The sequence below is a fragment of the Aspergillus viridinutans genome (assembly GCF_018404265.1).
Source record: "Aspergillus viridinutans IFM 47045 DNA, scaffold_7, whole genome shotgun sequence".
Classification (NCBI taxonomy): domain Eukaryota; kingdom Fungi; phylum Ascomycota; class Eurotiomycetes; order Eurotiales; family Aspergillaceae; genus Aspergillus; species Aspergillus viridinutans.
In genome coordinates, this window is record NW_025091223.1 from 1,759,552 (window position 1) to 1,772,463 (window position 12,912).

The window sequence follows — 12,912 nt, forward strand, 5'->3', positions numbered from 1 at the left end:
ATACAACAGCCGGACTACTGTGATAGCTTTCCCTAAGTATCTGTTGATACTCGATGGTGGCTTAAGATATATCTAGCTATATCCACCCACAGCATCAGCCTATATATAGGCTTCCTCATGTCTATGGTATGTTCATTCCCTAAGAGAATACAGATGCTACAGTATGAAATCTTTTCTCATATACCATAATATATATATATAACAGCTCTCTGCTGAATGTTTCACTACCAGTCATGATCCTGAACGAGGCTGTTATCTATTGCCAGGTTAAAGTATACAGCTTGAAGTTGACGGCTATCGTCGCCTTTTCTGCAGATATCATCATAAGAGTTATTCCTCTGAAAGGTGAGCTGATATAGAACAATTCCAATTCCTAGTCTACAATACACTTGAGAATCATGGGAACTCAACAGCACAACTTCAGAGGCGGTGATCCCTGACTAGTGCACCAAGTGGTCTACACGGTTGCCTCAACATGAGAAGAGGTCAGTCTCAAAGGACAGGGCAAGTATCTACGATAGTGAGTCTGATTACGCAGGCTGTCTCAGCATGAGAAACAGTACCGCTCGATGCAGTTCATCATCTGAATGTTAGATAGGTTCATTTGCAGATTATGGATTCGGTGAGGCTATGGCTACATGGGACAGCTTAGCTTGCATGGCTCTCATACGACTGTAGCATTAGCATTAGCATTAGCATTAGCATTAGCACATTGAGCTGCTGGAGGCAAGATACGATGGCTTCGCTGGCTGGATTGTGAAAACAAATCAAGTGGTGAACGGTGACCCGGGAGCCAGGCCGCAGCGCGAAGCAAAGTAAAGCAAAGCAAAGCAAAACCACGACTGATTATTACACGGATACTACATTGCCAGATCCAATGCTACGCTAGGGTCCTTCTGGTGGTTCTAGACAAACGCCTGGGTATCTTGCGAAATGACGATCTTCTTGGTGGCCGGGTTCTTGTGCGACGCTGCCAACGCCAAAGCCAGGGAACTGGATGCCAGTTGGCGTCTTGGCTTTGGGTGTGGCTGTTGATTAGGAGTGTTGTTGCACGGTCGGGGAGCTGATTTGGATAAATGGATTCAGTTTGTGGTTCAGCGAGAGGTACAAAGTAACAGAGCTCGCAGTCAAAGGCAAAAAGGCAACGAACAGTGGACGGTCGGTACGCTTGGATTTGCGGGTGAACAGTTGTGCTGATCGATTGGTGAGGCGGGTAGGCGGCAAAAAGTGGATGATAAACATACCAAGCGGAAGAGCAGTTTATCTGCACATTCCAATGCACCGCTCGGGTCCTCAGTACTTCTGAAACCTCTTATATCAAGTTATCAACTGATTCTAAGACTGTAATACCCCAGAGACCTAAGAGGAACTTGAAGAGGAGCTGTTGGCTAGTCGCCAGGAGTCATTGGCATGTTGAACAAAAGTCATTAGTTACTGTTCTGGTCAACTGAACAACTGAACAGTATCCGGTCGCATAGGCTGCAGGCTCGAACATCGATTGGCTCATGGCCACGGTGAAGGATCAACAGCCTCGAACCCATATCCGAGACCGAGATTGATGTACAATGCATAAAGTCCTTCTCGATCCATCCGGACCAAAGAGCCAATAGTCCCAGGATGGTCGTACAGGCTGCAGGTCGACCGAGACGGTAATGGACCGATAAAATGACGTAATCGAGGAATGGATGGGATCGATAAGCGTCAACCAGCAAGGCCATAATGCCATTATTATTCTTTCGGCCCCTCTGAGTTCCCCAGAATGCTTCAGGGCCGTTGGAGGCAGGGATTTGCGGGAGGCACGAGTGGGCAGAAATCATTAGTGCGGATCACCCTTGGGGAACCTGTTTATTTTTTGCGTGGCCAAAAAGCACTGCAGAGAGACACAAAATGGCCTGAGAAAAAATAATTGTTCTATGCAATGCAATGCAACTCAAAAATGAACGAGATTTATTGATTGTTGTGTGCTCATGCTATTGGTGGAAGAGAAGAAGCTGGCTTAAATTCATTGATTGGACGCTTTGATCAGACCAGAAGGAAAAAGCAAACACGCAAGGGGTTCGCACAAGATGGCTGGAACTTTGGCTTTTTGAGACTGGACATTCCAACCCACTCTTCATAGGACAAGGTCGTACCCAAGAACTATAGGCCGTGCCCTGCATGAGCAGGTGATGAGACCAACATAGAACGAAGCACGGGAGACTGAGCAGCAGGTGAGACAGACATGAACCTTGCTGCTGTGCCCTTCCATGGTTGTAGATCATGATTTGAATCGTGCTTGGAAGGTTGGAACTTCGAAGAGAATATTCTCAGCGTTACGACTCCCATCTTTTCTGGTCAAGGACCAGACGCAGGGCCCATGCGGATCCGGGACAGCCAGATTCGGCTTACTGAGATTGGGCTCTTTTAAGCCTTTTGGACGTACCTGCAGCGCGCTTACTCTCATCCTTCTCAATGCAGAAACTCGTGACCTGGAATGCAGGAGGATTTCCAGGCGAATCAATCCATGAAGAAAGACCTCCTAGAAGTCGAAAACGAAAACTTCCTGGAACATCCTTCCAAGGCCCCCGTTATTGGGCGTTCATGCATGGCACGCCAATCTATCTCTTCTCGCAAATCTATTGATTTGTACAGCAGGGAGAAATTGTCCGACGGTCGTTGGGTGGGTGCAATTCGGTGGCTTGACCGACACCGTAGAGAGCCCCATTTCCCAAAACAGAAAGACTAGCTTCGCACAAGCCAATACAAGCCCCATAAGCTCAGTGGCGGTCAAGGGCGCAGATGCACTGGCTGCTGATCCCGTTGTGTCAGAGGATCCCCTTGTGTCAGAGCGTCCCCAGATGATCTCCATGATAATCAATATCGTTTGATGATTTTCGATAACCAAGTTCAGTATCGCCAAAGCTGGCTTGCAATGCCGCAGAATTGACCGCCGTTCAGAGGCGCCAGAGACACGCATGCCGTAGTGCTCGCATCTTGGATGTTGACAACAGCACGGGTGCTTCTCTCCAAGTCTGTCCGATCAACATCGGACTCGACACGGTTTCCTCTATCCAACCAACAAAGTCGCATAACTATGCTGGTCAGGTTTGAGAACTTGGATAAGAGGTAGGACAGAACGTGTGTTACCTCCCCTTCCCCGCCATTCAATATATTGAATGAATCGAGGGGGAGGTACGACCAGGAACAGGTTCCACCATCGCGCTGGCGGGCCTCCTGAATGTGTGTAACAAATTCCCTCACCGCAGGAACCCTTGGGATGATCTGGTGATAATCAAATCTCCGGTAATCTCCTTACAGCAGACAGGCCCGTGCTGCAGGGGTTTGCAGCTTCTGCTGTTGGAAAAGATTCAAAGTGTAAAGGCAGGTATCTCTGCGGTCGTCGACGTTCACAACCGCTGTTGCGCTTATTGATACCATGTAGTAACTCTATAGAGTACATATTCTTGTCCCAAGTAGTAGCCTGGAAATGGGGCTTCATTGTCGTTTCTGAGGTAGTCCCAGGCAATCATGATGATTGCCAGTCTTGTGCCCTACCATAGTCAGTGAATGTCTCAAAAATCAATAGCTTTACTAGAAGATAAAGTTGAAACTATGGTACGCATTGAGTTCGAATAGACAGCCGCAATAGTCGAAAATCCGGGGTTACGGTCGATCCAAAGCGATCGGGCCAGATGGTAATCTTCCTAAGGAGGTTACCGACCATTCGATCGTCCATGGCTTAGATGAACTTTGCTCTTGATCCAGCATTGTGACCATCGTAGTCAGTGAGCTCATCCTGGAAAAGCTAATTTTTCCAAAACATCCATAGCTACAGATCGTGCCCTGTGCTGAGAACTAGAGATCGACTGGCCTATTTCAGGCTGGAGGGAACATTAGTGAGTAGCAATTGCGGTCCATGGCTAGCTCGGACAAGATCAGATCATCACAGCCACGAATAGATTGCTGCATGTCAGAAGCGCAAGTGTGACTGGCAAGGAAATAAGGATAGCTTTGACCGGGACGTGCGCCCGAAATCAACACAGGATCCTTTCAAGCGGCAGATCCAGATTCGATGCGCGGAGATCACAGCTTTGTGCAGCTATGGGAATTGCGAACTCTAGACTGCCTGGGCTCCAATGATACCTTGACTGTAAGCCTGTAATTTCTCATTGTTGCGCATCGTCAATTTCGCCGTGAACAACAAAACAGTTCCAAGCCCGAGCCAGAAAGTGAGCAAGAGGGGAGGGACTTAGTCGTGGACTCGTGGCTGATCGGGTGCGGCTGAAGCTTACTGGAGCCACTGTGGCGAAGGTGGCTTGGTACTCTCCTTTTCCCCTTTTCGGATTCACACTGAATTATTTACAGATGGACGTACCTCTCTAGCACTGCGTAACTGAATGACGCTAACATCAACTGATTGGAAGACTGCCTGATACTCTCTCATCTTCAGCGGCAATACTTGTCCGTGTCTCATTTCCAAGCAGCACAAGGCTGAGCAGCCAAGAGTGAACACATACTTCATCTGACTGACATGCAGGTGACCTAATCGGGACAATGCACTTCAACCTTAGCGGATGAGAACTGCGTACACAATGGGTATGACTACCAGGTATGGAGGACCACTGAAAGTTTCAATCTGACAGGACGAACGGACCTTCGGGACTAGCTAGATAGGGGGGTTGTCAAAACGGCCACACAGACGCTGGCCTTGGGTCACACAGGTACAAACTCTGTCGTTTTAGCTGCCTGGGGACCAACTCAAGACCCAAAACTCTGGGAGTTTTGTTTCCGGAAAGAATCTAGCAGAAAAGGCACTTGTCTGTCATATCGATGGAGAGGACAGCCAATCCTCCGATTTTGCAGAGCCACAATAACGCGCTAAAGTCGTGACTGTCGCGTCAGGATTCACGATTAAAGCCGTGGTTACTTCTCGGGTTCGAGGTTTGATTGAAAGCCGATCGGGTGATTCCATTCGTGTTGTGCTTCTCCATCATCCAGCCCTCGGCGAATGAGACTGGGAACACCTGGCCGCATGAGAGCCAGCTCCTGCTCGGTCGCAGATCTCTCGATCATCCAATGATTAACTATCTACATTAGATCGGTATTCTCACGAGCCCATGGGTGCAGTGACCGCGAGCAATCTTGCGAGCTGGAAACATTTTCCTGACCCCATGGGATGCCCACGATGCAAAAGAAGCTATACTCAGTGACTAAAGGAAGTAAAGGTTGAATCAAGTGGCAACCAGATAACCATGCAATATATCGCCATGGCGCCATCCACACCCATCGAATTGGCTAACGTCAGTTGACTTGTCGCGTTCAAGACCGCAATTTGAGTAGGGTCGTCTTCTGACTCGTGACAGATCAGAAAAACCAGCGCAGCCACGATTGACCGAAAATAAGAGGTCTGCTTGTTGAGATGAAAATTGTTCGGAAGTCTGCCGACGCTGTTTGTACTCCATCTGTACTATAGTGGCCGTTGAGAATGAGGTCAGCTGGAGAGAGTCCAAGCCATTCATGCTGGAGCGACCGTCCCAGTGGTGGGGATTAGAGGCCAAGAAATGCTTAATCCCTTTCAGGTCACTGTACAAAGATAGTTCCAGACGGATGAGCGTAATCATCGCTTACTGTTGTATACAAAAGACTCAAGACTCATTGCCAGTCGAGAATGGGAATGGCTGACTGACTGTCGCATCGCTTTAGCCTATCAGCTCGAGCCAGATTTATCTTCCACATTCCAGATAGACGGAGCGTGATAGGCCAGCTCTGTCCGAAGCGTTCCTGGATGAAGAGCCCGAGAGAGGCTGCTGGCATTTGCTGGTGAGGGAAGCCGGGTGGCTTGCAAATTGTGATAGGTGCGGCTGGTCAGCCGGCGATGGATCATGGATGGGGGACTGATTTTCAACCTGCAGAAAGCCTCAGTCTAGTGGCTGGCATCTTTGTCGATCCATTGTTGGGCGCAGGCTTAGCTTGGCGGATGATGTGCGTCTGATTAGTGACCTCAGTCCAGGCATATCCATTATTGCAGTTGAGAACTGAAACAGAAAGCTCATTCATGTAACCAAGTCTCGAGTGTTTTGGCCAAGAGGATTCAAATTCATAGTTGGGAGAATCATTATCTTGGCTATGGAGCCATTCGCCTCATTCCTTATCTGAACGTTCTCACTTCATACAACTAGACTTCTCCGTGGCGTACAGGGCTGAAACTCTCATACCCCGGAATGCCGGTGACAGGCCTGTTAACTTCATTAGTGGTAGGTGACTAATTTGAACCAAATTACCTGGATTCTCATCGACTAGTTCAAGCTCTCAGTGAGGCCCGTCTGATTTTCAGGATGTTTTTCTATTTCTTTCCCCGTTCATATACTAGAAAATGAGCTTGCATGAACTCATGATGGTTCATCCGGTTGAGAACGGAACATCTCATGATAACAGAGTCATGGAGATCTTATCGATGATGATGATGATGATGATGAACGCCGTACAGCACCATCACGATGCGATGACACTTGTCGAACTCACGACCAGTGGAAGGGAAGGAAAAGGTTCATCATGCTGAGGGGAAAAAGCAACGTATCGAGGATCGCCGCCGATCTGCAGTCGGGGCTAGGTTCGCACAGACCGCGATTGGGATTGTCAGCAAACACTAGGGTACAATCAATCGTAGGTCTTATTATTATTTGGTGTTCCTAATATTACCTGTCTCAATCATAGACTATTACTACTACTTGTCTATCGAGGTATGTGCCTGAGAAGTATGCAAGTTAGGCTTTACCTGTCCTGGTACCTGTAGCTGTATGTACTTTTTGCGGTAGGTAGAAGTACCAGGACGAGGTGTTTACTGCTGCTAAGAAGAGAGAGGACCATGAAACAGCGAACAATGGAACTCCAATAGAACCAAATATCTGCCTCCTATACTCCGACTTACCCGTAAAGGTACCTGTTTTATTTGTTTCAATTTCTACGACATACAACTTCCCTTACAGAAACAGACTCCCTGCCTTGCCCTGATGTACACCGTGTACCTAGTAGTATACCGTAGTTACATCCGGAATTCCTCCTGATAAGCTGGAAAATGGCGACAATCCCAATGGCACAAATCAGTATCCGTAGTAAGAACACAATCCGGTTTTAACAAATGCCCACCACGCATGAGAATTCCGATGCAGATGGTCTAGATGGTGGCGCCAGCAGCAGCGGTCGATCGTTTGATCAATATGGGCTTTAGCCTATCTTGTGGCGCTGGGGTTCCAGATGTACAGTACGGAGTGCCTGAACAGTGTGTCGCCGTCGGCAGTTGAACATGCCATTCCATTCGACTCGACTCAACTCAATGCTATCGTAGAACAATATCCTTTTCGCCTCTTCATGACGATTCTGTTTCAGTCCGATCACGTATGCTGCTTCAGCGGCAACGAAACCGTGACGAAACTCGGGATGGTCTGGAATGGTATGATGAAAGTGGTGGTGGTACCTACTGGGCGGACATAGTCCTAGAGTAAACCAATCAATGATTATTTTTATCTGGATTCTGGAGGTGTAATCATCACCCCGAGGCATGTCTCATCGCTCCAGCGAAGGCTTTTCCACATTAGGATCCAGCAGGGCTGCCGATCATTCAGGGTCCCAAGACTCCCAACGAGTAGATACCGTAATGCATTGTAGCTTGACACGGCCATTTACAGGCTAGAGAACAGTAATTTCTAATTAGTTTCGATTAGCATGTATGAGTTGGGAGATTAGGACTCGGACTCTGTGGATAGTACTTCCAACTTCCAAGGAGGCTTTTATTGATCGAAGAAGATCGCCGTGGATCATGGAGCCCTAGGGCACGGTAGTGTTCCGTACGTCTCATAGGGATCAGGGCTGTTTTACCTTCGACAGCCTGGCTAAACCCCAAACGACAAGTGCAGTACGTATATTTGTCTGGGGAAAAGAAGTAGGACTGAGTCAGGCCATAAAGTCTAATGCTTACCTTGAGCGGCTTTGACTGGAGTACCTTACCTCTAAGGCAGTGGATGGGGGGGACTAGCCTACTGCCCATCATGACGGGTGAACTAAATTAGTGATGAACAGACACCCTCTAAGGACTTAGTTCCATAGCAGTAGTACCTATCAAGCGTTAGGATGCGCTCTGACGTCCAAACATTCCACAGAGCGTTCTCTCCATTCATCTGGCAACTTAAAATCACGGACTCCAATTCCCGGAGCACTGATGAATGAAGCAGCACAGTCTAGGAGTAAGAGGACACTAGATAATATTGGATCTAAATCAATCATGCACAGGGAATTCCGGCACGAAATATCCAATTTCATGCTGATCCACTCACTTGATTGGGAAGATTGGAGGACCAATGCTCTCTTTTCTCAGGTCATGTTTGTTCATAGGTGGGTTGCAGAAAAGAAATTATGGAAATAAATAGATGATCAAAAACAGAAAAAAGAATCCTCCGAAGACAAGAAACCCAGAAAATGATAGTCGCATTCAGATAGAGAACTAATATTTAAAATAGAGATTAAACAAAAAAATAAAAATAAAAATAAAAAAAGGAAATCAGGAAAAAGCAAGTGAGGGATAAATAGGGCGGCAGCAGGTTCACCAGGAGCAGCAATCGATTATTTCCTGCATAGAAAGGTAATAATACCTACAGGCACAAAGCAGCGACAAAGCTCTTTCTTCTTTTACTTTTTCGATTGCTGCTACAGCTGCTGCCCCAGGCCAAATTCAGTAAACGTACCTCGCCTCGAGGTATATTGACTACCTACCTTAAACTATCTGGCTGATTATCTGAATTCCTCCTGCACTCCCCCACCCTCCTCCCTCTTCTCTCCCTCCAGGAACCTTGAAACAGTTCTCGGAGTATAGAATTCTAATTTATGTTTATTTTCTAAATGAGACCTTAAATCGTCCTAAGACATTTTCCGCTCTCGAGTGGCTTTCTCGTCCTCGAACCAACCCCATCCAGTCCCCTTGCTGGTCCCCTTCTGAACCACCATTTCCCTATATCTACACCCCTCTTCTTCATCTGAGACCTTTTGTTTCTCCCCCTCCATCCCACAAGGAATCAATCGCCTGCTTATCGCGTCTAAGGGCGGCCTCTTCCCCAACCCCATCACTTCGTTGTCTGTCGCGCCTCGATCATTTTTTGAACCCTTTGTCTTTTGATTCAGAGACAATCGCGCATCCTCGGAAACGGTCTGCCTCTAGTCGCGACACCTTCCCTTCCTCTGCGACGGTTGTGTCCTTGGATTCGCTCGTCGTTACTCTAGGAACCCCATAGCCCTAGTCGGCAGCATTCCTGGCCTTGCTTGGGCCGCTGAAGGGCACGCGACGCGACTCTCTTCGACTTTTCTTGTCTCTTCTTGCCGGTCCATTGGGGAATAGCAATGGCGTACGGATGTAAGTATGATCCTTGAATCTGCCGTCTTCCAGCCTGGCTATATGGCCGGCCTGTTTGTTTATTTCTGCCCTCCATTCCCCATCCTCGAACTTCCCTTCTCCTCTTCTATCACACACTCCTTCTTCTTTCTGTCTCTGCCTGCTTCCTACGCTGGCCATCCTTCATTCTTTCCTTTGCTCCCAGCAACACTGTCTCTCGTTGGCCTCACATCCTGGTACCAGACACACAGTCTCTACTTGCCTGCACCTTCGTTACCCATATCAACATTCCTTCTACTATCGCACCGGCCATATACAATTGGCCTATACTGAGACATTCTTTTGACTACACACTCTTTCGTCTCGCACACCTAATAACACTAAACCGTCTCCGTTGACAGGTGAAAGCGACACACGCCCCAGAGCCATTGAACTCGAAGACACGGAGGATATGAGATCTCAAAGTAATATGTCTGATCGCCTGGCCGTTGAAGTCGACTGCCACTCACTCGGTTCCAACGAATGTCCGTCTATGGGCTCCAGCTTCTCGCCTTTGGAATCACCCACACCCACCCCTACGAGCATCTACAGCCAAGGTTCACTTGCTTCCCCAAGCTGGCCAGAGAACGGGTCATACCCCGGCCACGCTTACGAGAGAGGTACCGGATCGACACCCATGCGCGGCCACTTCCGTCTCGCCAGTATGCCTTCAAACGAGAACATGGGTCTGCCACCGTACAGCAGCCTGGATGGACAGGATCGCATGGCGGTGACGGATTTCCTGCCCTCATATGACGAAAACGCGGATCAGTTCTGGCTCCCCTCGGATGTTCCCAAGACCTACGATCACCATGTCCATGGACTCCCATGCCCGCCGGCTATGCACCAATATCCGCCCATGCTTCGCAGCAACTACCGCCACCACCCTGCGCCGTACCTCCCTGAGTCGGCCACCAACCCGTGTCTGTCGCGCCCCATCTTTCATCACCAACCCGAGCGCCTGGCCCCGTCGTTGTCCATGAGCCACATGATGCCCTGGATGGGTCATACGGACTCGATTGCGCCGGAGACCATTGCTCCGTCCCAAGTTGCACCGGTAACCCCTCCTCCATCCTACACGGATTTCTCCAACTCCATCCACACGTTCAAGGCACACTCACCGGCTACGCCCATCCGCTCGTGCTCTCTGGGCACCGGCTCTGGAGCGGACACGCCCCTGAGCCGTCTCTCTGGCGGTGCCGGTGAATACATGGATGAATACCACCAGTCGCCTGTCTACCGAGATGCGACAGGTGTTCGTCTGCAGCGGCAGCCATCACGCAAGATGGCGCGGAAGCAGTCTTCCAAACAGAGCCTGTCACTAGAGAACCTGCCATCCATCATCAAGCAGGTGCAGTTCAAGTGCAAAGAACCTGGCTGCAAGGGTCGCTTCAAGCGACAGGAACACCTCAAGCGCCACATGAAGAGCCACTCCAAGGAGAAGCCTCATGTCTGCTGGGTTCCGGGCTGCCATCGAGCCTTCTCCCGCAGCGACAACCTCAATGCCCATTACACCAAGACCCACAGCAAACGCGGAGGCCGCAACCGCTATGTGGCCACCTTGGATGAGACCAGTCCCGACTACAATCCAGACTACCGGGGGCCACTTACTGCTGACGGTCGCCCCATGCCGGGTGGGACGCTGGACGAGTCCATGCCTTCCCGCGAGATCAGCATGGAATGGGATGAGTAAAAAAGATTAAAAAAAAAAAACGAAAAAAAGAAAAGGAGAAAAGGAAAAAGAACAAAAAAACAAAATTCTTCAAAACGAAGCGGAAGCTACAGACAGACTACGAAGAGATTAATGGGTGGATCGGAACCATGATACCCTTGTGACGCAGTCGACACAAAGAATTTCCTTGAGTATTTTAGATGGGCACAGTCATATAGGGTCCAAGAGACCCTGGTCGGCGCTTCGCGGCGTTAAGTTTTGTTTTTTCTTTCATTGTTTTCCTTTCTTGTTGTATAACACAAGTCCTGGGTTCGATTTCCTCGATTGGATGATGCATATTTATCACTATGTGTTCCTATCTCTATAATATGTCCTGTGGAGAGGCACGCCTGTCTTTTCTTGCACTGTTCTGTTTCTTTACTACAAATCCAGGCTGGGATAATTACCGCATGACTTGAACGAGATCTGGAACGGGGCATACTATGTGTTGGGACTGAGTGACTGGTTTGTTTGTGATCTGACTGATCTATTGACTGGCAACGTACGATATGAGATAATAATACTAGACATGGCTTACTGCTCGTTTCCAAAAATAAGACCAGGTCTCGACTCTCGACCATCAAACTTTTGTCTCCATCCTAGAGTATCCTCTCTGGGGCCTTGAGAAGATATGGTACATGATACCTACAGCAGGCCTTAGCGTACCTATCTTCATAATTCGATCAGTCTGAAAGCCTTTTCCTCAGGCAATGATTCGTCAACGCGTGCCGTGGGCCTTTACAGAGTACGGACTATTTTAGACCGTCAGTACCTAGAGTCCTAGACTGCGAAGACGATCCGATTGACAAATGACAAGGACAAGTGGTAGGGAATTCCCAGCCAGGGGACCAAGCGGCCAGCACAGAAACATTTTCGAAGCCTGGAAGGTGGACACATCACATTTCACATGCGGGGGCACGTATCTGGCTGTTTAGAGGCCAATGGTCATCTGAGATTCACTCCTATAAGTATCACTTTCCAATCTGCATGCTTGTAGTCTATTTTCATGCCATTCCTGTGTAATTCAAGTCATTCATGGACCATGAGTCCATGACTATGAACGTTGAGACGTCCCAATAATGACACTGGCAGTAAGCACCTAAGTCCATATAAGCCACTAGGTACTTCTCTCCACATTCCAGCCATGGCAATGCTCCTATTGGCGGCATCTACTGCCTGAAGATCTCCCGACAGCGGAATGTACCATACTCACGTAGTACTTCTACTTAGCCTAGGAAGGTAGGTCATACTTGTGGTGTGGCTGTGGCTGTGGTGGTCAGCAATCAGCATACCTTAGACCTCAGACCCCGACTTTCGTATGCACTATGCAGCCCCAGTTATCTTTGTACTACTACTACTACTCTCCCACTAGTGCTACTACTCAATCATAAGGTACTATGGAGTGGACAGTGGATACCTACTATGTACGGATTACGTGGTGTACCCGTACCCCGTACCGTACCGCCTCAGGAAGTATAGTATGGACTACGGAGAAACTACGTTCAGCCAGTAAATGATAATGCTGAATGCTGATCGGGTTACTTGGCGATATGTCCATACCACATTCCAGAAACCGGGTACGGAGCTGAGATTAATGGCAAGATAGTTGGTCAAGGCTAAGACTAGACTAAGGTACCTTTAGCTTATTCCGTATGGAGTGGTTTGCATGCCAAGGGCGTTGGTGAGGCGAGCTTTGTTGATTGTAGGCTGTAGGCTACCAATATCCGTATGTTCTAAGTCTCTAACTGATGGGGAATCATGTTGTGCATTGTTCTGCGGTTGGAATTTCGAAAGTACACTGCCT

The 12,912-nt window shown here is 48.5% G+C and overlaps 1 protein-coding gene across 1 annotated transcript; it reads left to right on the plus strand.

Annotated features, from left to right (window-relative positions):
- Window positions 1-9,366: 9,366 nt before the first annotated feature.
- brlA (C2H2 type transcription factor BrlA) lies at window positions 9,367-11,090 on the plus strand (the record flags this gene model as incomplete). The annotated part of the gene is made up of 2 exons (XM_043272180.1): window positions 9,367-9,379; window positions 9,760-11,090. 2 exons carry the CDS (start codon window positions 9,367-9,369, stop codon window positions 11,088-11,090), a joined length of 1,344 nt encoding a protein of 447 aa, XP_043128115.1.
- Between the last annotated feature and the right edge of the window lie 1,822 nt (window positions 11,091-12,912).